At 51.0% G+C, this 27903-nt stretch overlaps 1 protein-coding gene across 1 annotated transcript in view; it reads left to right on the top strand.

Moving 5' to 3' along the window:
- The window catches only part of TNS3 (tensin 3), a 190561-nt gene extending 163122 nt beyond the window's left edge, over nt 1-27439 (top strand). Inside the window, exons 22-32 of the mRNA XM_073240005.1 lie at nt 2642-2813; nt 3786-4420; nt 4992-5078; nt 8942-9073; nt 12670-12765; nt 13537-13614; nt 14345-14422; nt 21123-21291; nt 23366-23434; nt 23532-23558; nt 24944-27439. Coding sequence (XP_073096106.1) covers nt 2642-2813; nt 3786-4420; nt 4992-5078; nt 8942-9073; nt 12670-12765; nt 13537-13614; nt 14345-14422; nt 21123-21291; nt 23366-23434; nt 23532-23558; nt 24944-25088 — 1688 coding nt within the window. The 3' untranslated portion in view covers nt 25089-27439. The remainder of the gene's footprint in view (nt 1-2641; nt 2814-3785; nt 4421-4991; nt 5079-8941; nt 9074-12669; nt 12766-13536; nt 13615-14344; nt 14423-21122; nt 21292-23365; nt 23435-23531; nt 23559-24943) is intronic.
- The last annotated feature ends 464 nt before the right edge of the window (nt 27440-27903 follow it).

The raw sequence follows: 27903 nt of genomic DNA, 5'->3' as shown, positions 1-27903 counted from the left end.
ACATGTACGCAGCGTCTGTCACCATGTTGACAGGTCACTGTTACTCAGAAACACATCTTAGGTGGACAGTGAGTACAGACAAACATAACTGAAGCTGTTATCCTCCTACCAAGAGAGGACTGTGCATGTGGAGGGATGATCTGAAACACCCGTGCATCTTTGCTTTTCTGTCCCAGCATCATTTAAATGATTGAAGGGTGGGCCTCGAAGACCACCCATTTGGTTGATCAATTGAACAAACACCTGCTTTAGAACACTCACTGTGGAGTGCCATGCTCTGTGAGGGGCAGATGCAGGATTCTGAGTAGGACACCTGCATCTGCTTTTGGAGTTTCTGGGAGTATGTGGCAGGGGCCAGGCGTGTGGACCTGTGGAGATGATGACACTCACCAAGCCCACACTAGGGTCACGGAGCAGCAGCCCTGGGGGCGGCTGGGGGACAGTGCCCCTCCCCAGGGCTACCTGTGCTTTGTATGGAGCATTAGCACCAGGTTTTGCTATGAAGGTTTTCTAAATGCTTAAAAAATTAGCCCTGAAATTGGCTCCTACCCTCCCCTCAATTGGACAAGCTGCTGTGTTCAACATTGTCTGTGATTTTCACAAGTTTGACTATTAAAGACTGTGTGGTTTTCTTCTTTCTACTACTCCTTAGATTTCATGCCTTTTTTAAAAAGTGTGTCTTGATTTTCTCAGTCTGCTTTGGGAAATTCTCAGCAAATGTCTTTTCTGATGTTGCCTCTGCCTCATTCCATCTGTACCTTCTTGGGTGCCCGTGACCCGCGTGGTGTCCCACGCACCCTGATCCCCTTCAGTGTGTCCCCACCCGCTCCCCACCATGTGCTGCTGGCCAGGTGCTTTGCTCTGACCTGCCGCCCAGTTAATCTTCATCTGCTAACAAAGTCATTCGCCTAATGCTTAGTTTCATTGGTTGTGTTCTTGAGTTCTAGGGTTCCCGTCTGATCACTCTCAGTGGCTCCAGGGCTCTAGTGAAATTCTCTGTCTTTTCTTATATTATCAGAACCATTTTCAGTTCAGTTATTTTAAAGTCTTTTAACTCCAATGTTGTATCAGTTGTGGGTGTTTTTTCTGTCTTTTTTTGGGAGGGGTCTTAGTTTTCATTTCTTTGTTCTGTTACCTGGCATGCCTGATCAGTTTATCTTTTTAAATATTTGATATTGAGTACAAAAAATTACATATAGATGGTTAGATAATAGATGAATGAATGGATGGCAGGATGGATGGGATAGATGGACGGAGGAGAGGAATAGATAGATAGATATAGACTTGATAGAGTGATGGATGGATAGATGGAGGCCAGCTCTGGGTGCAGGATTCCCCAGCGACAATATGACTTCCTCGCAGGCTGACTGTGCAGATCCTTTCAGGGCTGAGCTCTTTCCGGCACTGCCCTCATAGACTGTAGCCTTTAGGGACCTCATCTGGAATCTTGGAAGTGTCTGCAAGGGCCTCTCCTCCCAGTTAGTGCCTTGAGCTTCTGAGTTTTGTTTCCCAGCCGCATCGTGACTCTCCCAGATCCCTGCTTATCTTCTGGCTTCTCAGCAACTACCTCTGCCCTGGTTACAGATGTCCGGCCCTCTATCTCTGAGCTCAGGAGTCAGAGATACTTGAGGGGAGATTGTGCCCACAATGTCTAACTCATGGCTCTGCATCTCTGAGTCCTTGTGGCCTAGGTAGCTCTGAACCCCAGTTTTTATCTCCCCAGAACAGTGGGGCTCCACAGCCCCGAGCATGTGCTGACGTCAGCCTCTGCTCTCTGTGCTTCCAGGTGGGTCTGTGCTGTGGGAGAAATTGCTGCTGGTGCCTGGCCTGCCCCCGGGTTGTTCCCCCTCCCAGACTGAGTAGACAAGTAGCATGGAATGTTTAGCTTTATTATTCTCTTATTGGTCCCCCCTTTTTAAAGCAGAAAGCAAAAGAACCTGTAGTTCTCACATCATCATTTTGCTGACCATGGTAGATCCCTCCAGTTATTAAAACTTAGTTTTAAAAAAAGGCAAGGTTTTTAAAATATCCAGAAATAAAGAAGATGCCAGGCCAGAAGCAGAACAGACGTTTGGTCACTGAAATGTGTGAAATTCTGTGGAATGTGCGGGCCTGGCATCAGGCAGGATTTCAGAGCCCTCGGCTTCTCCTTCCCTGGGGCTCTCCCAGGGTGGTCTCTGCACCTCGAGGGGGCAGGGCTGTGCTGGAGGCGGGAAGTGTTAGTGGGCAGCCCGGGGTGGGATCTGGGCCAGCAACGCAGGACACGTGGAGGTACCATGTCCACCCAGCCCGCAGCCACGGGGCCTGCACTTTCAGGGATGTAGGGCTTGTCTGCGGAAACTCTCCCAGTGGTTGCCGGGGGAGGCCTTGCCCTTCCTAAAGGGACACAGCTCGCATTGTCAGCATGGTCAGTAAATCTGAGTAAACTGGTCTTCAGGTGGGACATTGTGCTTCCTCGCCAGCACCAGCAGCCTTCATGGTGATGACACAAGATGATGAAGGCTGTGATGGGGGACTGAAGTCCCTTGCATTTTAGAAGTGGTGCCTGCCTCTGCTGAAGTGACTGTACTGCAAAGCACAGAGCAGGCCGAGGCAGTGCCTCCTCGGCCCTGTAACCCTGTCTCTTGTTTCCTCACTTCAGAACCTCGAGGCTGCCCTGAGATCCTCGATCACTCCGTGGGGATGTCAGAGGGCCCTGGGGGACCCAAGCCTGCGGCGCTCCGGGCTGACATGCCCACAGTAGCCTCCTTCCAGCGGTCATTCACGTCGTCCTGCACGATTTCCAGCAACGGCCCCGGGCAGCGAAGGGAGAGGTAGGAAGGGGCTCTTGGATGTAGCCCAGGTCACTCTGATGGCCCCAGACATGGGCAGGACCAGGGAGGCCTGCCCTGTGATCGGCAGCAGTCACTCTTCCAAGATGTAATCTCAAATAAAAACTCCTGAGGCAGAGCATGCAGGAAAGCTTCTGCAAGTGGAGGCCAGTAGCAGTGGGCAGTTAAGGACCAGGTGTCCGTAAAAGTGTGTTCTGAGCTGGGCTGAGTGGGGGTGCACGGGGCTGGGGCATACACTGAGGTGGTAAGGTGGGAGGGCAGACAGAGCTGCTTTCGGGGTGTGGAATCAGCACTGGTGTTTGGGAAAGCATAGGCCCACCCCCTTGGTGGTGCTGGGAGGACAGGAAGGAGGGGCTGCAAACAGAGAGAAATGTCCTGTTTCTGCTTCACAAGGGCCTGCCATTGAGCGAATACATACGCCCGAGGTAGGAATAATTTCTTGGGGTTTTTACCTCTATGTGTCATGTTGCTCTCTAGTTAACACCTTTAATTCCACCTCCTTTCCCTTAAAAAAAGGAGGTGTATGTATCTCATCTAAGGATTTGGCATCACCCACTGAGCAAATAAGTGCTACTTAAATAAGTATATGCGATTTGGTGGTTTGTTAGCTGTCCCTGTATTCTTAACTGTGGGGTGATTTCTGATACTCTTACTATTGGAATTTGCTATTTCCTTTATGGCATCAGGAGAAGAAGTAGAGCATGGCAGGCTGATGAGGCAGGGGGAGTTCCTCAGTCTGGAGGGCTGCCCAGGTCCCTAAGCAGTGGGTTAGCATCAGGTGAGTGCTGACATGGCAGGCTGGAAAGGCAGGCCTGCTGATGTTTGGGGGGATGTTGTGAGCTGCCAGGCATCCTCAGCTCCCCATCCCTCCCTCCACCATCCTGGAATGATTGCTAATCTTGAGGTGTCTCCCGGGATGTGGCCTGTTCTCTGACTGCATTGCCCCTTGAACAGCGTTTCCTGTGCCGAGCACCAGTGGGTGGAGACCAGCCCCAAGTCCACACTGACGCTGCTGGGGAGCAGCCGGCCTGCAGGAAGCCTCCTCAGTGACGGCGAGGTCCCGGGCCCTGGCAAGGACGGCCCTGGGCGACCCCTTGGTCCACCTGCCGAGCTCCAGGCCTCTTTTCACAACCATGAGCTGTCAGTGGCAGAGCTGCCCGAGGCCCTGGGCTCCCCGAGTGGCCAGGCCTTCCTGAACTTCAGCGCGGCCTCCGTGGGAAGCAGCCTTCCGCCTGGGGACGACCCGGGGGCCATGCTGGCTCATTCCCACGGAGTGGCCCAGGTGCCCGGTGCCCCGCGGACAGCAGCTGCTGCCGACAGCAGCTTCCTGCCCCACAGCTTTCTCACGGTGTCGCCTGGACACGGCGGCCACCACAGTCCAGTCCTGCAGGCCCAGGGGCCAAGCCTGCCTGGGCAGCCGCCCCTTCCTGAAAAGAAGCGGGCCTCAGAGGGTGAGCGCTCTTTTGGATCGGTGTCCCCATCCTCCAGCGGCTTCTCCAGCCCCCACAGTGGGAGCACCATGAGCATTCCTTTCCCAAGCGTGCTTCCAGACTTTTCCAAGGCTTCGGAGGCAGCAGCACCTTCTCCAGGTAGGTGTGTTCATGTGAAAGGAGGGGCTTGGGTCGCTGTGGATGTGGAGCAGAGCTAGGCACCTGGAAAGCAACATTCAGAGCGGCCAGATGGCCTTTCCCAAAGCAAACAACCAGTGCCGAGCTCAGTGCAGCACCAGCCTGCCCCTGTCCACAGCAAATTCATCCCCACGGCATGAACGCGGTGCCTGCGGTGCTTCTGTTCTCGCTCCCACTTGGAATCATTGGTCCTCAAAAATGACAATATTTTTTATTTAAATGAACTCATTCAAAACAATTTTGAGATATTTCAAATGTCTAAGAATAAGACCCACATGGGTGGAGCCACGCTGCCCTCGCTGTCTGTCTGTCCCTGTCGCTGGCGTGGGTGCAGGGCGCTGGCCATGCCCTGGGGTGTGCTCTGATGCGGCTGCTCCCAGCCTGGTGGTTCCTGCACGGTGAGAGAACACCTTCCCCAGAATGCCCACCATTGCTTTTGCTCCCGGGGTTGGACTTTGAACTTCAAGTTCCTGGGAAGTGAGCAGATGCAGTGAGACCTCAATAGTTACTGTTTTAAAATTCCATTTTGCAGATAACCCAGGTGAAAAGCAAGTGTCTGTGAACTTTGTCCAAGACACATCCAAGTTCTGGTACAAGGCGGATATCTCCAGAGAACAAGGTGCGTGGGCAGGACAAGTATGACCCTTCCCAGATGACCCTGAGGTGGGTACGTCCCAGAGACAGGATGAGTTAGAGCAAAGCCTACATTTTGTCACACACCTCAGGGAAAACACTCCGACCTTTTAGCCGCTATAGGAAAATCTTGGTCCTAAGAAAGGAACCGGGGAGGGATGGGCACTGGCGGCCATGAGCATTCTAGCCGCAGGGTGTGATTTCTACCAGTCACTGCTTAGCTGGCATTGCCAGTGGGACAGTAGATTGTCACAAGAAGTCACTCTTCATGTCCCCATCCAGGGCCTCTTCATGTCCCCATCCAGGGCCGAGGGGCATGGGGCAAGGGTCAGGAGGAAGGACAAAGTGTCTGCGGTGGCATTGCATCTGCACACCTGTGTTTGTCACATAGGAAAGACAAGCAGTCAGTAATAGGACCTGTGATGCAGTTAGCCACATGCCTCACATGCACGCCACACGGAGTCTGTGGGTGTATGTGGTCAGCCTCATGGCAGCTGAAATCATTAATATTTTTGAGCAGCTAAGTTAAGGGTCACTTTTTACCAGAAGACAAATAGGTGTCCAAGAGACAGGCTGGTAAGCCTTGTGTGGTGGTCTATCCTGGGAAACCCCTCAGACAAAGCTGCCGAGCCATCAGCAGAATTCATGGGGTCCCTGCTACGTGGTGGTCTCCCCTCATGTAACTGGCCGGGGAGACTGGAACCCCCCAGCCATGACACCCTGAAATGAAAGCTCCCCAGGGGCTGCCCTGGGGGGTGCCGGGGTGAGACAGGGTGGCGTGGGTCTGGCAGTGAGGAGCAGTCATGGTGCTGGCTGCTCTGCGCCCTGTCGTCTCAGCCGGGAAGAAAATCATCCAACTCTTTCCTAAGGATTAGTTCTCCAAAATGCATGGAGACAAATAGTTAAGTGGCTGAAAAGCAGTACTGACCCATGTTCTCATTGAAATTCTTCTGTTTAATTAAGTAGATAATAAAAATGGTAAGAATGTGCCTTTCTTCTCATGAGCTCAATGAACCTATTGTCATTTTTATGGAAGGGGGGGGAGCCCGTGGCCTTGAGAGACCTCTTATTTCCTGAATCAGCCTTTGTGTGAAGTTGCTCCCCGTGACTCCGGGCTCTGCAGTGCTCCCTCCTCCTGCCTCCCTGCTCCTGGCTCCAGAGTCCCCATGATTGTGGCAGTAGCCTCGGTCGCCTGACAGACTGTGAGGGGTGCTTCTGAAGCACAGTGTTCCAGAAGATTCCGTGTGGGCCCTCCTACTCTGTCAGCTCAGCCTCCTAGACCAGGGTGATGGCCTGGGCTGCCTGCTGCTCTGAACTACCAGGCACCCGCTTTGGAAGCCGGCTGGCTTGGTGGTTGTGTACCAGGTGATTCCCGCAGTGGGAGGTGATGAAGTTGGGGCTTTGGGGAGAGGGTCTATGGGGAAGGCACCCCTGTGGTGACACCCGGTAGGTGCACAAGGGGTGGTAGGTGTTGTTGTTTATCTAATGTAGCTAGCCACAGTTAAAACATAGCCAAACATTTGTCTAACTTAGCTGCACTTCTTTTTGGGTGGACTCCACCTCAGAATAGCTGGTGTGTGTGTATTGGGTGTTGATCTTCCCAGATGAACTCTGAAAAATGTGACTTCCCCTCTTTTCTGGATATTGTGTAAGGAGGACGCCTACTCAGACTGACAGTCCTTCAGGGGCATCAACCTCTCCAGGTGTCAGGGAGCTGCCCATGGGCTCTGTTTTTATTTTCTGCTTTTCTCTATGAATTTGACTACTCTTAGCACCTCACAAGTGGACCATTTTGTTTTGTTTTAACTGTCTGAATGTGCCTTTTCCTGGAAAAGCTACAATGGAATTCTAGGGAGACGGAAGAGAAAGAGAAACCAAACCAGATACGGCCTCTTTTGGGGTGTAGCTGGCCACGTGTTATTATGACAGGGTTAATTTCTTGGGACTTTTCTAAGGTGAACATAAACATACCTCAGGAGGAAAAAGGGCCCCCAGTAAAACCGAAGTTAAATATGGTTGTTCAAGACGCACTGTTCAGGCCTCTGCTCCTCTGCAGGGAGCCAGGTGAGGTTGTGGCCACTGCCCTCACCGCCTCCGGAAGGGAAATGCGGACCCTGGCAGGACGCGTGCCGGAGCCTGTTCTCAGCCTGTGCATTTCCCAGCTCCCATCTGCTCAGAACAATGAATCTGACATCATCCTCAGGCTTTCCTCGTCAGCCCTGGAGCCTGGGGACAGGCCTGGGAGGAGACACCAGGCCCGGCAGACCGCCTCCCTCTGCTGTGCAGTGATTTCCCAGAGAGTGAGGCCTGCGAGGCTAGGCACGTGTTTCTACCACAGTGAAGTAAAATCATGACTTAAAAGGAAAAAGCTCATTGAGGTATATCACAGTTGAGAAAATATAAGTTCTGCGGTGATCTTCTCCCTTACTTTTGAAAAATAATGCATGTTCAGCCCCCAAATTTAGAAAACAGTCCACGAGGAAAATCCTATGGTGCCCACTGTGGGGGCCCTGGGACCCAGCCCTGCCCAGCCCCTCTGGCCCTGGCAATGTGTGGATGGGCAGCAGCGGCAGGTGGAGAGCAGGCCCCCGAGTACAGTTCACAGGCTGCTGCCCCATAACCTGTCCTGCGTGGGGCACTGGGGTTGTACCACAGAGCATATGTGGGAGAAACCCTCTCTTCCATCCTTGGCCAAACCAAGGCCACGCCTGTGGCAGCCGGGCAGGAGTGGGGCTACAGCTGGCCAAGGGCCCCCAGGAGCCAGGCCCTTAGGAGCCCTGGCATCCCTCCACTCCGGGCTCCATCCTGACCCACTCCAGACTGGACATTGGGCCCCACAGAGAAGGGCGTTCCCATGGCTATAATTTTGTAATTATTTATACTTGAAGTCCCTTGTCTTCTCTCTCTTTATTTTTATAAAGTAAAAACAAAATTCTGGAGTGTATTCCAGTGACTGAGAGAACTCCCGCCGGAGCGTGGCAGCCTCAGGCTTGAGGTTCCTGTCATGGGAACACAGCCCCCTTACCTTCCAGTGCTGTGAGCATGGGAGCTAGTGGTGCCAGATTTTTATTGTAAAGGGCAGGGATTTTCTTTTCCAAGCAATAGTCACCCCCCACCCAGCCTCACCTAGGGTATCTGGGGGGCCGCTGTGCCAGGTTTAGCTGTCAGCTCTGACCAGTGTTGGAGACCAGGCTGGGACCCTCTGCCAGAGCCACAGGGCAGATGGCTGCCTATGCCCACATCTTTATCATCCCGAGAGGCAAACCTGGACATTATATTAAATATTCAGGAAACTTCTGGTGCATCCTTTCTATCTTCAGAAAGTGTGATTGGAAACCTCTTTGCTTCTCCTTTGTTGGAAGTGCATGCTTTCTAACATCTCTAAGAAATAGTCCATGCAGGGAGTCTGCACCAGGCGGGCCACGGGGGAAGGGGAGAGCCTTCTGCATTGCTTCCTGTGCTGCCATGTGGTGGGCATTGGCACCTGGCCTCCGTGTCCTGGGTTGTCTGGTGGGGAACCTCCTGCAGGCTTCTTGGGAGCTGTGCAGTTAAGGGAATCGTGTGAGCAGCAGGTACTGGGGGCCTGCGTGATGCATGGGAGGGCCCTCCTGCACTCTCCTGCGTCCTTTACAGCCAGGCCCCAGGAAACTAGGTGTCATCACAGAGCCTTCCCTGAGAGCCCCTCAGCTGCACGGACAGGAGAACACTGGCATCATTCCTCCAGCCTAGGGGACCCTGGCCCACTCCCACTCACCTGGTTTGCCAGAGGAGTGGGAAGTGTGCTGCCCTGGTTCTAAACAAAGCAGACTGTGTCCCGGTGACACTTACATCCCTCTGCTTCTCCTCCAGCCATCGCCATGCTGAAGGACAAGGAGCCTGGCTCATTCATCGTCAGGGACAGCCACTCCTTCCGTGGAGCCTATGGCCTGGCCATGAAGGTGGCCACTCCCCCGCCTTCCGTCTTGCAGCTGAACAAGAAAGGTAGGACCCTGGGCCTTGACTTGATAAACTAGTCTGTGGTGCCTGTGGGCTCATGTTTATGCTAAGAAGGTAGTAGATGACTTCTAACAGTACTCATGATTTCTTCTCAGCATTTAGTGTTCAGGTACATTCTGCAAATACTGTCTTTGTTCAAGAAAGATAATTAACTATTTGTAAATTCTATTTCTTTATTGCTTTGAATGGATAACCCATTCCGTTGTTTAGATGTCAGAACCGAACAAGGCCTCTGTCTTTCTCACTCCTATTGTCAGCCTGTCTGCCTCAGTCCCCTCAGCCTTTCTTGGGTGACCATCTGTGATAAATTCCTGTGTGTCTCACTGTTTATCCAGAGCATGCAAATGTGCATTTTTCCTTTTTTCTTATGTCAGAAAATGTGTCTACATGCACAATTCTGCACCTGCGCCCAGAGCATCTTAGTGGGTTGACAGCAATGCTGTGTAGGCCTGGAGTCACTAGCTTACCCCTCCCATGGCAAAGGACAGCACCTCCTCAGCCACAGAGTGACAAATACTCACATGTATGCAAATCACTTACTTACTCTTTTGCATGCTTTTTGTCATGAACATAACCACATATGGACAATTTTGGGGACATCCACCTGCACAGGTAAATGTTAGGAAGCAAAGAGGCATATCTACTCACAATCCAGGAGGCAACCTTGTGGGAAGCCGCCTGCATGCCCCTTCCTGTGTAGCAATCCACCACCACCGTTATTTTATTGGTATTTCAGCGATCCCAGATTTGGCTACGGGAGGCCCTTCTAGCTCGCCCCAAGTGCTGACGTTCATTCCCCTGTCGTCCGGGAGCATGTCCAGCTGTCTGAGCCAGCAAGCATGCCTTGGGCTCACTTTGTACCTTCCTTGCCCCGTCCGTTCTCCTGGCTCTGCTTACTGAGGAGCCATGTCCAGAGTCCAAGATGCAATCGCTAGGAGTGCGCTTTGCTGTCAAGAGCATTGCTGCTTCTCTCCAGTGACCAGAGCTAGGAATGTGCCATCTCTAAAAATTCCTGAGCTCATGCCGAGGGTGCCACTCACATACAGGATCGCACAGTCCTTCCTCGCTGTCTTCTCAGTGACATGCTTTGTGCCCAGCTCCATTATTGCTGCTCCTTCCCAATCTTCTAATATATGCAGAGCAGTTCCAATTACCACACAGTGCCATTGCAATAAGAAGCCTACTAAGCAAGAGGCAGAGTCAAAGCCTTTTTTATATTAACCCCTGGAGTTCAGAAACCCTAAAACTTGTAGTTTTGCCTATTTTCAACTTTATGTAAGAAAACTAATAAATACATATTCCTTGGGGCCAACTTCGTTCCACTGTAAGACTGATTCTCTTTCTAAGACAGCTTGCAGCCACTGCTGTCTTCCATTGCTGACAGCTTTCCATGGAGTGAATTGTTGCCATCTGTTTCTGTTCTCCTGCTGGGGGACACTTGGTTTCATTTATTCTGCATTTTGCTTTTTTTGCCACCATGCCACAGACCCACCCAAATGAAAGGGAAAAGACTCTTTTTCCCTACTTGGAGCAGCCACCTGGCTCATCTTGTGGGCACCTGGGAGCATGAGAAATGGGGAAACCGAATAAGCCCAGGTTCTGAGCTCATTGTGTTTAAAGAACAAAACAATACTTCTCCACTTCACTCCTGTCGGTGCCCAGTTCCTAAGAGGACTTACCCCAATCCTTGGTCGAACCTCTGTTTAAAGCTTCCTGGAGAAAATTGCCTTGAAGAATGTGAGATCTGGTTGTCAAGGTGTTAGGCCTCAGGCATGGCTGAGGGCTTATCGGGAACCGTGGATGGTCTGTTTTGGCAAAGGTATGGTTGTGTGGAGGGAAAGGGCAGGGGGGAAGCTGGAAAGAGCCATGTGACTAAGAGCAAAGACCCCCACATCCTGGGGTGGTTGCTTTGTGGAGGTGAAAGAGGAGATGGCTTGTGTAGAGCAGGTAGAACAAGTAAGCCTTGGAAGGTGGAAAGGCCCAAGAGCACCCAGAAGTCCATCTCCCGCAAACACTCAATCGCTTAGAGGGAGAACTGGAGTTTGACAGCTGCACAGCCGAATCAGACCCTCCTGGAGGATCTTTGGCATCCAGTCTTAATTGGAAACATGCTGAATAATGACTGGAGCAGAAAACATCTCAGAATGGAGCATCTGTGGATGCATGGAGACAAGGGATCCCTGTGGGAGGGTAGGAATGTGTGCAGGGCAGCTCCTGGGCACCTGGCTCCGTTCAGAGTTTTTAAGCAATGTCCCCAGGGTTTTTCCTGCAGGTATTATCTCTTTGGAAATCAGATAGTCATGGCCGTTCCCACCCTGAGGCACGCACGCTGCCTCTCAGGCCCCCATGGACTCTGCCGTAAGAAGAAGGTAATCTGTGGAGGATATTAGAATGACAGGCTTTCTGGAAGCCCTCTGTGGGGGCACAGCATAGCTGCTGTGTTTTCATCCAGCCTCTGGATTTGGCATTTGAATTTCACTCCAAGGGTAGATGTGAGTGGAAAGTTGGGCAAACTCGGAGAGAGCCCAGGGGGCCACCCTCCCTCCCCTGGTGCCCAGGATGGGGAGGCAGCCAGTATGCGGGTGGGAGACATGTCACCCACGGGCTGGGCTTCCCGCTGACTCACTCTCACCACTGGAGTCCAGACCATACTTGTGTCTCCCACAACTGAATGGCAAAATGTTCTTTTCCGCATTTTGATGCAATTCAGCCCTTTGTGGAATCTGATTATTTCCTTTGCTGCCAGCATTGTTTCCCCTGTAAAAGGCTGACACTGATGTTGTAACCTCCTTCACTATTGGTTATAAGCATCATTTGGGAGCCAACCATGGGCAAGGTGTAGGGTCCAAACGCAACTCCAGCAGGTCTTGCTTGTTGGGTGGCTTCCAATATCAGAAATGTTAGAAGCCACAGCAAACAGGTTCCCACAGAGTGCTCAGGGGGCTTGGTTGCTGGACTTGTAACTAGGGAGCTGTGACTTCTCTCTCTTATGTTTGCTTTTATTTGCATGTTCTATCCTCAGATAGTTGCCACCGGGGGTTTTCTGTGATGCACCTTCTCTTTGGTTTCATGGGCTGGCACAGACACAGATGTTCTGTTTGGTGGCCATGGGATGGAAGGCTGCTCGTGTGCAGCTGAGGCTTCTGTCCCTCAGGCATGTGCTCCTGGGCCTGGCCAGATCTTACCCAGAATGCTGGCATCTTGGCTCTCTTCTGGGATGCCTTCCTGGGCACCATCTGCCTCTCTGGTCTGTCTTCTTAGGAGGGGCAGGAGCTGGAAACTCACACTATTTCCTGGCTGGTGATGCGCCCTCTGCCTGGGGATCCCTGCAGAATTTCTGAGGGTCTCTCCAGAGGACCCCTGTACCCCAGGCGTGACGGCTGGTGGTTCCTCAGCTAGCTGTTCTGCCTCTCCACCACGTTCCTGGACAGTCTGGGCGGCCAGCCTACTGCAGTGGCTGGACGCCTGCCACAGCGAGGCCGTCTCGGGGCAGCTTCTCCCTGTAACTGCTCCTCCTCTCTCGTCCTCCCTTGTTCTGATATTTAAAAAAAATTTTTCCCCTTTTAAATCTCTTACTACAGCTGGAGATTTGGCCAATGAGCTCGTTCGGCATTTTTTGATTGAGTGTACCCCAAGGGGAGTGCGGTTGAAGGGGTGCTCAAATGAACCCTACTTTGGTAAGTGGCTGAGAGCTCGCACGGACACCCTGCTCGTCACTGGGGTCAGCCTGGCACTCCGTGTTGTGTCACTCACGAGAGTTTACTATGAGTCCCCAGTTCTGATTTCCTGAGTTATTCAGGTGAGAGCCTGAATTATCTCTAAAATATACTACATACAAAATTCATCCTAAAAACTTTCTCAAAACCAATCAAACAAAAAGCAGGGTGCTGGGACTGGGCATGCAGGTGTCAGCAATGGTGCCCTCTGGCCAGCAGGCAGATGCATGTGCCAAGATTGTAGCCTGAGTGTCGCCCCATCCGAAGGGATGAGGGGGTCACAGGACCCCCCAGATGGTGCCCTTCCTCTCCAGCGAGACAGGAGCCTTCCTGGCCTTGCAGGCTTGGGAAGAGCTTGTGAGCTCACCTGGCGAGCATGCCCTGAAGCATGGCACATCCTGGCCTTTAGGGGCACCTTTTGGGGATGGTGGAGGTGGTTCAGTTGGAGCCACCTCAGGCTCAGCAAGCTGTGCGATTTATTGTATATAAATTGGTATAGATGTGTCTTTGCTGGGAATCATCTGCAGTTCCCAACACCTGCCTCTTAGCTGTTTTTCTGAACTTGCTGCTTTACTGAAGTTTTGCACAAAGCGCTACAGTAATGGAGCATGTTTGTTGCTAAAAATATAAGGGCTCACCCTCTGCAGCAGCTTCCTTTCAGGGGGTAAACTGGCTGAAAAGCACGGTATCCAGGTCCATGTTAACTCTGGCTTGCTGTGTGTCTGTTGGCAGGGAGCCTGACGGCTCTGGTGTGTCAGCATTCCATCACGCCCTTGGCCTTACCCTGCAAACTGCTCATTCCAGACAGAGGTACGCTTCAGGTCCTCGGGGCAGCACGGTGTCCTGCACACCAGGGACGGGGATCCGTAAAGGTGCATTGAGAAAAATTGGACCAGAAGTCTGTTTCTGTCGTGTACTCTGTGGGTCACCCACAAGAATGTTGAATAGTCCATCTAGGAGAGGAGATGTGGCCCCAGTACCCTGCCTTATTCTGAGATTATGGCCTTTCTGAAAGGTTTCCCTGGGACAAAGACTCTTCGTTCAAAAATGTATAATGCCTAAACCAAGATACCTTCAAGGCCATTTACATTAACTTTGACAATTCTACAAAATCAGGAAAATTAATATTTTTGAACTGTAGATGATAGATGAACTATTATTCTCTTTGCCTTCATGTTTGTTTGAAAATATCCATAATAATAAAAAAGCACCCACAATACAACAGTGTGATGTGGCCTTGTCCCAGTTTCCTAGATCATTTATCACATGAAGACTATTAACTTAAAATACAGGTCACTGTGATTTACCTTTAAAATTGAGTTGTCCATAGAAATTAATTCAGAGGTCAGAAAGATATTTTGCTGGGTCACATCATTCCAGCTTCTGCTCAGGATGAGATGATGGACTCTTGTCCTCAAGAGAAACACCCGGCTCTGCATATCACTGTCTGGGAATTCAGTCCTGGGTGTCTAACAGTGTTATGAAGATTCTTTTCCAGTGAGAACAACTCATTTCTGCATTTTCTTGCTCCTTCCTGCAGATCCGTTGGAAGAAATAGCCGAAAGTTCGCCCCAAACGGCGGCCAACTCAGCGGCTGAGCTGCTGAAGCAGGGGGCAGGTCAGTGACCCTGTTTCCTTCTCCACGTTGTCTTGGTCCTGGAGCAGGATGAGGACTCAGTGACGCAGCTTCCTCTCTCTCCTCCATCTCGGGATTCCGCTGCTTGCCTGTGTGAAGGAGGTGTCCTTTTAAAGAAAACCACCCCGTGCTCAATGGGGCACCCAGTGTCCAGTGACAAAACCAGGAAGCTGCAGGCTGGAAATATCCCCAACTCAAACATGATCAAATTCAGTGGCCTTCAAGTCAACCCTTGGGCTCAGTCTGGGAGGATGTAGGGAGATAGGGTGTAGGTGTCTTGTCCCTCCAGCTGAAATCAAAGTGTTCGGGAGACGAGGCTCACTGTGTCTCAAAATGGGCCAGTGGTGTGACCCACATTGGTCAGGGAACACCGATCCCCAGACAGTGAGCTCTCCAGGGTACTACTATTAAAAAATAGACCTTACTCTTGAGAGCAATTGTAGATTCACATCAAAACTGTGAGGAAGGGACAGAGATTTCTGGTACACTCTTGCCTCCACACATGCAAGGTTCCCCCATTACCAGCATCCCCACCAGGGGGTTCACTTGTTGTAGTTGATGAACCTACACTTGTACATTGTTACCCACAACCATAGTTTAGTTCAGGGGTCTCTCTGAGGGTTGCACATTCTGTGGTTTGGACATACCTATGAAGACACATTCCCACCAATGTAGGAGCACCCTGAGTGTTTTCCCTGACCTAAAAGTCCTCTGTGCTCTGCCTGTTCATCCTTCCCTCCCTCACCTAGCAACCACTGATCTTTTTATTGTCTCTATAGTTTTGCCTTTTCTAGAATGTCATAGAGTTGGAGTCATACAGACTTTAGCCTCTTCACATTGGCTTCTTTCACTTAGTTATCTAATGCACTTAAGGCTCCTCCACATCTTCATGGCTTGAGAGCACATCTCTTTTTAGCACTGAATAATATTCCATTGTTTGGATGGATCACAGTGTATTTATTCGTCACCTACTACGGACATCTTGGTTGCTTTGAGGTTTCGGCAATTATCAATAAAGCTTCTGTAAATATCCTTAGGCAGGTTTTTGTGTGGATGCAAGGTTTCATTTCCTTTGGGTAAATAACAAGGAGTAGAATTATTGGATCATATGGCAAAAGTCTGTTTAATTTTGTAAGAAACCGCCAAACTCTTTGAAAGTGGCTGCATCCTTTCGCATTCAAGCAGCAGTGAATGAGAGTGCCGCTGATTCATGTTCTCTGTATTTAGTGTTGTCAGTGTTCTGGATTTTGGCTATTCTCACAGGTATGTGGTGATATCTTATTGCCGTTTCAATTTACATTTCCCTGATGATATATGGAGCATCTTTTCATTTGCCTGTTTGTCACCTGGGTTATCTTCTTAGATGAGGTGTCTGTCCATTGTTGGGTTGTTTTTTCATTGTTGAGTTTTAAGAGTTCTTTGTGTGTGGATAATAGGACCTTGTCAGATGTGTCTTTTGCAAATGTTGTCTCCCTATCTGTGTATGTCTTCTAATTCTATTGACAGTGTCTCTTGCAAAGCAGAAGTATGTAATATTAATGAAATCCAGTTTATCATTCTTTCTTTCCTCGATCATGCCTCTTATGTCTAAAAAGTCATTGCCAAACTCAAGTTCATCTAGATTTCTCTCTTATGTTATCTTACAGGAGTTTTATAGTTTTATGTTTTACATTTGGCTGTACGATTCATTTTGAGTTCATTTTTGTGACAGCTGTAAGTCTGTGCCTAGGTTCATTTATCGCATTTGGACATCCAGTTGGTCCAGCACTGTTTGTTAAAGAGACCATCTTGGCTCCATTATGTTGTCTCTGCTCTTTTGTCAAAGATCAGTTGACTGTATATATGTGGGTCTGTGTCTGGGCTCTCTTTTCTGCTCCATTGGTCTATTTGTCTGTTCTTTCCCCAATACCACACTGTCTTGACTTCTGTAGCCTCATAGTAAGTTTTGAGGGAAGAAGTGTCAGTCATCTACCTTTGTTCCCCTTTAGTATTGTGTTGGCTATCCTGGGTCTGTTGCCTCTCCATATAAATTTTAGAATCAGTTTGCTGATATTCACAAAATAACTTGCTGGGATTTTTAATTGAGATTGCATTAAATCTGTAGACCAAGTTGAGAACTGACATCTTGAAAAGATTGAGTCTTCCTATCCATGAACATGAAATGTCTATTTTAGTTCTTCTTTGATATTTTTCATCACTTTTGTGGTTTTGCTTATATAGATCTTATATATATTTTATTAGATTTATACCTAGGTATCTTGTTTTTTTGGCTGCCAATATAACAGAACCTGGAGTTCTCATTCAGCATCTGAGTCAGGTATTTACATTATGAGGGTTACATTACATCTGTGTTGAACTTATGTGCTTTTAACGTCTCTTGTTTCTAAAATACATCAAGGGGTTTAAATTTCCACCCAGCTACTACCTTCACAGCTGGCAAGGCAAGGAGTTGAGTCAGGCACAGATGTGGCCTGGAAGTGAGGACCCTGCAGAGAGCACCCATTCTTCTCCAGACCCTGCGATTATTCACAGCAAATGCAGAATGACCATTGTTGGAAGGTGGTTGGACTATCCAATCTCTCATCACCTCAAGGAAATTGAGTGTTTTTGTCTCACATGAGAGTCCTGATTCACCTAGACTCCCAGTCTCGTGGACTTGGAGCGGTTCTTTGAGAGCACATGTCCTGCTTCCTCCTTGTGAACCTGAGGAAACTAGTACTCCGGATACTGGCAAGGTTGCGCCCCCGCCCCCCCAACCCCCACCGCAATTTGCAGTACTCTTAGTGAAATCCTGTTGTGAGGTTGATACAGGCTGTTTCCGTCTCTCAAACAATTTTTGCTCATGCTTCTAGTCCCTCTCCTCACGGGTGCCCGTTGAAGGGGCAGAATGCGTTAGAATCCCAGAAAGAAAAGCACGTTGCTAGACTTCCAGCAGAGCTCCTGTGTTAGAGTTGTGCGTTTAACTTATTATATGGTAAACTGTATTTTCGTTCCAAAAGTAAGGTGAACTCGTGAAGTTAAAATAAGGAAGCTACAGAAAGAAAGGGGCAAGGAGTTACTTGCAGACCTGTTACCCCCACACAACCACTGAGGGGCTCCCTTTCTCACTTAGCACAGGGAGTTTGCACAGCTTTCCTGCAAACACCACGCAGGCCTCATCTTCAGCAGCTCTAACGGTCCATCCTGTGCTTCACCTCCTTATGTTGCTCACTTGGCTTGTTCCTAACCTGTCAGTAGCCGATGATGCTTGAAGAACTGCTGATGGTATCATTTCTTGTTTCTGAATCCTGGATTGTTGCCTTCAGACCTGAGTTCCCAGAAATGGTGGGGCTGGGTAAGAGCATGTGGCTCTGACTTTTGTTCCTGCTCTGGGGCTGATGCGTTTTTCTGCCCACTGTGGCACCAAGCACCACAGCCCCAACCGAGAGCACTCATCAGGTGGATTTGGGTATCTTGAGCCAGCCCAGTAGGACAAACTCACAGGCCACCTGTGGTTTGAGACTGGGGGCTCCCGGGAAATGGCATGGGCTCAGCAGAGCTGCCTCCATGTGCTTTGGCTTCAATTAATGACAGCATAGCCCTGCCCTCAGGGACAGAGGTGCCCCAGACATCACAGTCCTCCTGGTCCTCATCAAAAGGCCATTTGTGACACTGCAAGGAAGCAGGGGCCTGAGTTTGTGGCATCCCGGGGTTGCACATGTGCACCCAATCCAGGCTGTGCCATTGTATTTAGACCAAAATTTTCTTTTCTTTCCTTTTGCCAACTGCAAGATGAGTGTGTCAGGAGCACTAATGAAACCAAAGACAGAATACTCACTGTCTTAAAGTCAAACTGTCTTGAAGTGTTCTGTGAACCTGTCCAGTTCCTGTTCATAGGCACATATGCTTTTTATTTCTTTAGTTCTAATCACAGTATGAGTACAATTTTTATTCTGTAAACTTTAGCTTCTAACATTTTCCCATTAGCTCCTAACATTTACCATGTTGTCATGTCTCATGTTCTATTGAGGGGCTAATTTGACCATTCCCCCAATTCTTGGACTAAATTTATCTCCATTTTTTTCCCCACTGAGTATGTGGCTCACTTCATCACCTCACTTGGTTATGGGATATTTCCTGCCTAAATCTTCTCAGAATTGGGACCTCTGGGTCACCAAGTGCCAGCATTTCTTCTGATCCTCCTGATAAATATTGGCAAGTTCTCTTCCATGTCCTGGAGACATGAGCATTTCATAAAGGCACCTGTCTATCAGAGCATTGGGCAACTGCAATTTTAGGGACTTTTGCCAACTCCCTGTCTTTCCCAAGACAACACAAGTAGATCTTAAGTTCAGACAAAGCTGAAGCATGGGTTACCTGCCAGCCCAGAAGTTTCCTGTGGAGAGTCTCCTCGCTGTCCCAGGAGACAGGCACAGTGCCCGGCCTGCTGGAAGGAGCAGGGGTGCTAGCCATGGAAACTCAGCTATTCAGGGAGAGTGCCTCCAATTTGTACCTCCTCTCAGCATCTCTCTGGGAGAAAATGTGCAGGTGTTATCTCCTAAAAGGTGTGCCTGCTGTCAGGACATCCACACGGATTGCCAGTGAGTGTCATTGATGGCTGAGGAATAGCGCACGGTGCAGATGCCTCCCCATAAAGTGGACAGCTCATCCTCCAGCTGTCGCAAGAAACTTCGTAGGAGTGTGTGTCCCCACATGAACTCTGGTACCTGGGGAGTTCTCAGCACTGTAGGGAGGCTGTCAGCACTGTCACAGCAGCTTGGGCACCAAGGAGCTGCCAACTGACTTCTGGCTCGTTTCTTAAGGTCCCTAGGCTCCATTTCCTCACCTGTTATATTGGGGGTGACAGTAGTATCTTCCTTACAGGACTGTGTGTCTATTTGATGAGATGTCTCTGAACTGTCCAGCCGAGGCCTGGCACAGCAGGTGACACAGAGCAAGTGACACAGGGCAAGCAGATGAGCAGCATCACCGTGGAGATGCAGAAGCCGTGTGTTTGGGGCAGAACCTTCTTTTGAAATTCTGCTCAAATGGCACAATGGATTCTAATAATTAGAAAAGTGAAATGTCACGGTTTTTCATGAGAGTGAAATGAGCTGCCTGTAAACTTTAGCAGGAAAGTTGGTGACTTTTCAGACCTAAGCATGGGGCGAGCTGCTCTCCTGAGGAAGCGAGGTCACTGTCTCAGTCATTCTCTGGGAGTCCCTTGCAGCAGGTGTGCACACCAGAAAACACCAGCACCCATCCTGGGGGTTGCTTGCTTTTTGGGACATTTCCCAGAATCTGCCGCATTTCCCTGAGATGCAGCCTTTCCAGTTGGGCCTTTGTAGTCAATCAGCTGATTCTGGGTAGCTTTTCCCTGCCCTGGCCAGAGGCCCCACTGGACACCCTCTGGAGCTCACCAGGGCAGGTCTGATGCACTTGGTGCTGCGAACTCAGGCGTCGCTGTCTGTCCTCATCTGGTTACTGTGGGTGTTCACAGGAGTGAGGTTTCCCAATCCTCAGAGCTTCTCACACTTTGAAGATGAGCTGTGGGTATCATTTGCCTCAGAGAGCATGGGTGGCAAGCTCAGAAGTGTCCCTGCATCTTGATACCCAGGACGTCCTACATTATTTCTGTTCTCTTATTCATGGTCACGGGTGTGCACAGGCCAACAGGTGTGGCTCCTGCTCAGTCCCCAAGGTGGGAATGGGCCAGAGCCACTCCTGGTGCCTCCCTGAAAGACTGTCTTAAAGGGAAACAGCACCAGTGAGGTCACCACACTTGTTTGAGTGCCTGGTTATGCTGCTTGGGTCAGGGGAAGCTTTGTCTTTTCTGGTTAGTGAAAATCCAGAGGCTCGTAAGCATGGGGTTTAAGATACTCCAGACTCGCACAGAGTGTGGCAGCCAGCAGAGTTGGGGGCCAGGGCAGCTGTGTTCCTGGGGGGACACATTCTTGGTTGGCCAGGTGAGGCCACAGCTTCTGCAGCCAGAGAGCTGCAGGCGGAGTCTGTGTCTTGGGGGTCACACCAGTGTCACCCATGCTTTAGAGCGCCACATCAGCTTCTACTTAGCTGCGGGGACCCAGGCCCAAAGGGCCTCAGGCTGTTTACAAAGCCCTTGCATGCTTGGCTGTTTGCTTCCCCCAGGAGGAGAGAACTATGGACAAGCTCCTGGCCCTTGGGCAGCGTGGGGAATGGGGATGGATGTGGGCAGGACAGGCCATCCCACCGTTCCCCACACACCAAGTCACCCCAAATCATCCATTTTCTAGCTCTTTCTGGACACACCCCATCTTTAGGTCTCTGTGTGGGGCAGTCTTCTGAGGCTCCAGACCTCACGTTCCCCTTGTGGATGTTTCCTTTATGTTAACTGTGGCTGGGCTCCTGTCCTTCCAGACCCACACTGAGACTGAGCAGTGCCTCCAGCCCTCTAGGGTGCCAGGCAGAAATACAGCAACAGGTGCCTCCACCTGGGACCTGAGGGAAGGGTCTCCCTGGCTCTGGGAATGTGCTTACTCTCTACGTGGGCCTTTCGGCAAGTGTGTCCCTAGGTCATTCTCCCTCCACATCTTTGGAAGTAGAGGTGCACGTGCACCTGGCGTGGGCCAAACAAACATGCGAGTGGTCCACAAGCCCAGGGCCCCGTTGTCAATAGCCCTCCTCTGCTGGACGTGCTCATGCTGCGTCCCCTGATGTCTTGCAGCCTGCAACGTGTGGTACCTGAACTCCGTGGAGATGGAGTCTCTCACAGGCCCCCAGGCTGTGCAGAAGGCCCTGAACCTCACCCTGGTCCAGGAGCCACCACCCCTGTGCACAGTCGTGCACTTCAAGGTGTCATCCCAGGGCATCACGCTGACTGACAATCAGAGGAAGTGAGTGCTGGGTTTGGGTGGGGAGGGATATTCCCATCATGCCTGGGCAGAATTAGGCCTTCCTCCAGCTCTGCCCGTCCCCTGGGCCATGCCTCTGTGCATGTCAGTGGTCATCCAGGTAAGAGCTTAGCTTAGCAGTCCTGGAAATGGCCAAAGCAATCACCCATGTATGCATTTCCCCATCGTCACATAGGACCCAGGAACCACATCTAAATCATTAATATTGGCCTACAGGCTTCTTTCTTAGGAATCATTAAATTAAAACAAAGGTAATCTGCAACTGCAGAGGTCTTTTAAGTTGTTTCTGTAAAAGCACTCAGACTCCATTGGCGTCCTCTTACCCTTGCTCCAGGCTCATCCCTGCAGACCAGTGGTCACCCTGTTCTGCGGGTGTGACCTTGGCAGGTATTTCCTGAGTGTGAGGCAGTGTTGCTTATTACATTATAATCATGACACATAGGCATAGTTAAGTTACTACTAATTAATGTTATCTAGGTAGCATTTGAACACCTAGATAATAAATAACAGTCCCATTTCAACTGACCTTCAGCGCTCTCGCTGAGTTGGCTGAGCAGATGTCCCCTCGGGGACATTGTGGAGCCCAGGCCCCGCAAGGGGCAGCTCGGGCAGGAGCAGGTATGTGTCTCCCTGGGCTGGTGGGGCCTTTGACCAAAGGCATTTCATCTGCACTTACTGTTTGTTATGGAAATGCCTGGTGTGATTAATAAGGGAGCCAGTCATCAGCCCTAAAAGCTGAGGGTGGCAGAGGGTGGCAGGAACTTGGAGCGACATACGGTCAGGTTCCTCACCCAGACGGGGCAGTGCCCAGGCCTCGCCCAGCAACCAGGAAGCTCTTCCCAGAGCAGCTCCCGGCCCACCCTTCCTGCCTGCTCCAGGCCAGACCCAAGCGTGGGAAGTTCCCTGAAGCAGAACCAACCTTGGTCCACAAAGGAGAGGGGTGCCCATGTGGTCCCCACCACCTACCAGCCTTACCAGCAGGTGGCCATGGCACTGGCACTTGGTTTCCCCACTTTTCAGACCGGGCCAACTAAGGGTGTCAGGATTTAGTGGCTAGCAAGAGCCCAGCACCTTGGAGAGTAGACAGTCAGGGCCAGAGGCATCTCATCTCCTTGCAGCCCCTCTAAAGACTCAGCCTGCCATGTGCTTTTTCTGTGCTCTAGTCTCCCTGGGTCCTTATAAACCCCGGGGTGAGCAGGGTCTGTGGCATTCAGCCTCTTCCCTATGGAGAGAGGCAGTATTTGAGTGTGGCCTGGCTGTGCTGATGATGGGGGGCAGCATCCTTAGTGACACCTGCAATCCAGGCAGTGGGACGGGGGCTGCCAGCCTTGGGGTCCACCCTGAGAGATATCCAGCCTCGGCCTGTGCCCTGCCTGTACACTGACCTCTGTCCCGGTCTCCTCCTGATGAGCTCTCTCCCTGTACCAGGAGCAAGGCCACCAGCATCCGGGAATGCCACCTCCCCAGGAGGAGGAGGAACTGGTCCTGCTGGACGCAGGGCCTGGGGCCTAGTGACCAGGTAGACCTGGGGCAGCCATCTCAGGGGAGCAGGTGGGGCTGGCAGGTGAAACAAAGGTGATGTGAGTCAGCACAGAGGACAGAAGGGTCCTCTGGTAGTTCCGCCTGTAATGGTGCGGCCCTAGCCTTAGCACATTCCAGTGGACTGCCCTTAATTTGCAGTGTACCCTCTAGTCTGTTACTGCGTCTTATTTGGGCTCCTGTCCTCGAAAGTGGCAGGCTGGCCCACATGCCCTCTGCACAGGTGAGGAGAGTGAGGTGGGACGCTGTTGGAGGTTTCCTGAGATGCCGCCAGGAAGGCTGGATCAGGCTGTCCCATAGCCTGTCAGGGTTCCCCGCTGGCAATTCCAGGCTTCCCCCTGCACAGTGCTACTTGCTGGCTGTCAGCTCTCCCAAGAACCTCTCTGCTTTTCTGTCCAAATGACAAGTAAAAGCACAAAATAGGTTTCTGTCCCTGAAGCTGCTCAGGGGCACCTGCCCACGCACCATTGTCAGCCTGACCCAGTGACGGGACCATGCCCCTCCCCCATGTCCACAGGCTCTTCTTCCGGAGGCACTACCCCGTGAGCAGCGTCATTTTCTGCGCATTGGACCCACAAGACAGGAAGTAAGAAATCCGTGTTTGTGTGAAGCCCGTTAATCCTCTGACCTTTGAGTTAATAAGGAAATTGATGTAGCTCTCCTCTTGTTTCCTTCATTTCAAGGTGGATCACAGATGGCCCTTGCTCAAGGTAAGTTGCCAAGACCTCTCCCATGCCCTGGTCAATCTGAAGTTGTATTCTGTTCCAGATTTCCCAAAAGGGCCCCTCGTAAGGGGTTGCTAAGGAACACCAGTAAGTTTGGGTTTTGTTTTAAACAATAATGACAGCATCCTGATGTAGAAAGGGCCCACAGAGGGCTGGCCTGCTTGCTCTTCCCTGAACAAGCAGTATGTCCATCCAATCCGCACTCTGTGGTAGAAACAGCGTGTAGTGGAGTGCACAGCCTCCCAGGCATCCAGGTGCGGTGCAGGCTGGCACTGAGGCTGGGCCAGATGAGGGGAGGTCCCCGCAGGAGGGGCATGCAGGATGTGGTTGCTAAGTGCAGTGATGCAGAGGGGGCGGGGTTCTCAGCTTGCCTCATTCTGCCACAGGCCAGTGAGGGCCAGGGTTGCAGGGCTTCCTGAACCCCAGAGCTGTCTGCATGCCCCCTGACCTCTACATAACCCAAATTTGATTACCAAGGGTGTCCACCCCAGGGATGCTTTCCTCCAGCCTTACTGCATATTCCTCTTTGTCTCGGGATCTGACAAAGTCCTCAGATGCCTCCCCGAGCCCCAGGTGGCACCCAGACCCCCTGTGGCCCCACATGCAAGGCTGGCAGCTCCCCCAGCTGGTTCTTGAGCCAGTCCCTCCTATGGTGTGGAGACCGATAAACTTAAGACAAAAATCCCTAATTTTCTAAGAAGGAGAAGACAGACTACTGGGGATTTGATTCAGACAGTGGTAGTTATTCAAATTTAGGGCTCACGAAAGCCTATTCAGATAATGGCTTCAGTTCTTCTAGGAACAATGATCAGATGCACCGCCCTTTTAACAGTCCCCTCAACAGCACAGTCTGTGACGCAGTATACGAGGCCCAGGAAGACCACCCTGGTCCTGTGGGTGGGATCTCGACACCCAGGCAGGTGTACAGTTTCCTGTCCCCTATCCCCCCGGCAACCACAGCTGGGTGGTCAGTACCCACATGGGTTCTGTGCTCCTGTGTGATCCGACTGCATGAGGAGAGAGCAAGGTGCTCACCCCGGGCCCCGTGGAGAATCCAGTCCATGTGCCTGAACGGGGCTCAGGAGCCTATCCTGACCCATGTCTGGAGGATTCTGGCCACACTTGGAGAAGCGGCTTTGGCTCAGATCCCAGACCCAGGGCTGGAGCTGGCACTCACCTGCTCTCACCCTCCAATTGCTCACCTGGTGGGTGTTGTGATGGGGGAGAGATGTGACAGGTGTCCTCAGGGGCCTTGGCCCTGGTTGACTGGGGGTAAGTGGCAGGGAGAGGTGGTGTAGGAGGTGGGAGGGGTTTACACCACGCTTGAGCCTTGGGACCCTGGTGATCTGACCTCGGCTTCCCTTTTGCAGAATCTTTGGATTTGTTGCCCGGAAGCAGGGCAGTGCCACAGACAACATGTGCCACCTGTTTGCAGAGCACGACCCTGAGCAGCCTGCCAGCGCCATTGTCAACTTTGTGTCAAAGGTCATGATCGGCTCCCCTAAGAAAATCTGAGCCCTCACAGACCCGAGATACCAGAGGGTCAGAGGCGGCCTCCTGGGTAGCAGACTGTGACCCTGACATTCCAAGCCCAGGAGGGAAGGGGGCTCCTCCAGCTTTACCAAAACAAGAACAAACAAGCCCACCATCCCCTGGCCTTCCCTAAAGGAACCGCTCACCCATATGCTTCTGGAGCCAAGTGTTTTTTCCAGGCCCCTCACTGGACAGGACTGTGCAAGGAAGCGTGGGCTCCCTGTGACCCTGCACGCCAGCATTAGCAGGAGGGGTGCACCTAGCCCACTCTGTGGTGGTCGTGAGTAGCTGGCTGTGCCTCCGGAGGGGCTCCTGTCCAGCCAACACCCTAGGGAGCCTTCATGCTCCCACAGTGAAGATGCTGACCAGTGTGAGCAGGGCACACATGTGACAGAGGCTCGTGCAGGTCAGGTCCTTCAGGAACACAGGATGGCCTGATGGGCGGGAGGACAAGGGAGGTCGCTCGGGAGGGTGACCAGATGCCAGACAACCCCAGCCTCCCACTCACACCGGGTCTGAGTGGTGAGTGAGAGGAGGAGGCAGAAGGTGGAAGAAAAAATGTGTATGTTCTTTGAGTCCAGTTATTTATGATCACTGTAGTTTGCTGTTGTATCCTGGCCTGCTGTCCAGTACTGCACCTGCCAGGCCGGGACTAAGGAGGGGCATTGGCCCTGTGTTGGATGCACCCAAGGCAAAATGTGGGCATGTTCTGGGCCACCCCTGCCTCACTGCCCTTGGTCCCATTGGGCCTGGGAGAGATTGCCCAGACAACCTCTGACCTTTGTGAGCTCTCATCTCTCTTGTCCACGCCTGTTGGCTCCCACTGGGATCCTGTATCTTTCTGGCATCCTGAGCACAGGGAGGAAGAGGAGATTTCTCAGAAGTCTCACTTACAGGCTGCTCTTGAGGGCCGCTTTCCTGCATCACCTAGTGACCTAACCAGGTTTGCTCTGTGCCAATGTGAATATTGCAAGGCTATGGTCTGGTTGGAGGCTCTGGTTTGCGGGAAGCTGAGGATCCTGCATGTCCCCCATAGTGGGAGATGAAACTGGGCAAGGCCGTATCAAAGTCCTGGTCTGCTTCAGATAACCAGGACGCTCCCAGGTCTCCATCACCATGAGCCGCCTCTTCTGCTTGGCTACTAAAAACCAAGCACCAGCTCTTAGATCACCTGGGAATCCCCAGTGATGGTCCCATGCTGGCAGTTGGAAATGTGCTCTGTGAATTCCCTGTTTTAAGTGGGTCACAAGCAGGGTTGGAATTAGCCAAACTGCAGTGGGCATTGAACACTTGTGTAAAAGCAGGCGGACAGGTGCCTGGTAGCTCCTATTGATGCACCAAACGCAAGTGCCTCATTTCTGTGCCAAATGTTTGCCTTGGTCTTCACGGACCTTCTTCCCTGATGTATGCTGGCATGGCTGTTGAAGAGAATGTGCCGTCATCTCCCACAGGCCCTGCTGTCTTGGCCCTTGGCAGGGCCGCCTAGCATTTCAGTTTTCCATTCACTGTAGGAATGTGGCCAAGGAGAACTGAGCTTTGTGCTGACCCCAATACCCAGTTTGATTCAAAGACTGCAGGCCAGGTCCCTTATCCTCCTGACAAAGGAAGAGAGGGTATATTTAGAAAAAAGAGCAAGAGACAGGCGCAGGATTGAGAAGCACAAGCTGCCAGCATTGCAGAGACTTGTCTAGAGCATTCTTGTGCAATCCTTGTCTAGAGCATTCAAGAAGGTACACACTTTTGCTTTTAAACTGGCTGGCCAGCTGTGGCTTTTAGGCCCTGCAGTCAAGGGCATTGGGAAATTTGCTCCTCTAAGGAACCAAAGGAAGCCAATCCTCTGGTTTCTGATAATCTGGTACGACAGGTTTCTTCATGTGTTACATGTTCATTACATAGAACAAAAGGAGTCCAGGAACCTAGTGCTCAGATTGCTGTGAGCACCCCCACCTCTCACCACCAGCGTGGGCCCTGGGGCATCTGGCCCCCAGGGCACCAGCAGGCCCACAGGTACTTTCAGGGGAGTTAACGAGTGTCATAGCCAGGGTCCTATTAATCCACTAATTAACCATATGCTTATTCATCCAGTGTTAGCCTATAACCATGTTAAGTCACACTGCATTTAAGGGTCTCATGAGTGTCTTTGCAGAAGGACCTCATCATGCCTCCTTATTTGCCTTACCTATTAGTGGGTATTTTTACTTTTCTTATATTGTAAAGAATATATCCAGTATGTAAATGAGTGTTCTATAAATCCTTTGTATAGTCATTTTCTCTGCTCTTTAAATATCATCTCTATTCAGAGTATAATAAAATTATAAACTTGGTAAACCTCAGTGAAGCAGGCATTTGTTAGTTGTGTTGGATGAAACTGTCCCAAAGGGTGTGTGTCTGTGTGTGCATGTGTGCACGTGCATATGTATGTGTATGTGTGTGTATATGTATGTGAGTGCATGTTTGGGCATGTGTGTATGTGTGTTTATTTGGGAGGGGAGTGTTTATGGATCAGTGAATTCAGTTATAAATTCACGTATGTTTTGCATTCAGGAATTATGCTTAGAGACCTTAAAATTATATTCGAAGCTTTTAAGAATTAAATTAGAACATGCAGTGTTGTTCATAGGTACAATGCATTTTTGATGCACAGCCCTGATGGAACTTAGCAGATATCTGCTGAGTTGGAAGCTGAACCTGAAAATTAAAAGTCCGGTGGGTTCACCTATTTCTTCAACAGATGCTAGAGGCAGGCCCAGTGCCACCATCCTGGCTCTCTGGGCTAGTGGGGTTCTGCCCCCTGGGT

This window comes from Manis javanica, chromosome 6 (genome assembly GCF_040802235.1).
Source record: "Manis javanica isolate MJ-LG chromosome 6, MJ_LKY, whole genome shotgun sequence".
Classification (NCBI taxonomy): domain Eukaryota; kingdom Metazoa; phylum Chordata; class Mammalia; order Pholidota; family Manidae; genus Manis; species Manis javanica.
Note: the sequence above shows the minus strand (reverse complement) of the source record. Positions and strands in the feature narration are given on the sequence as shown.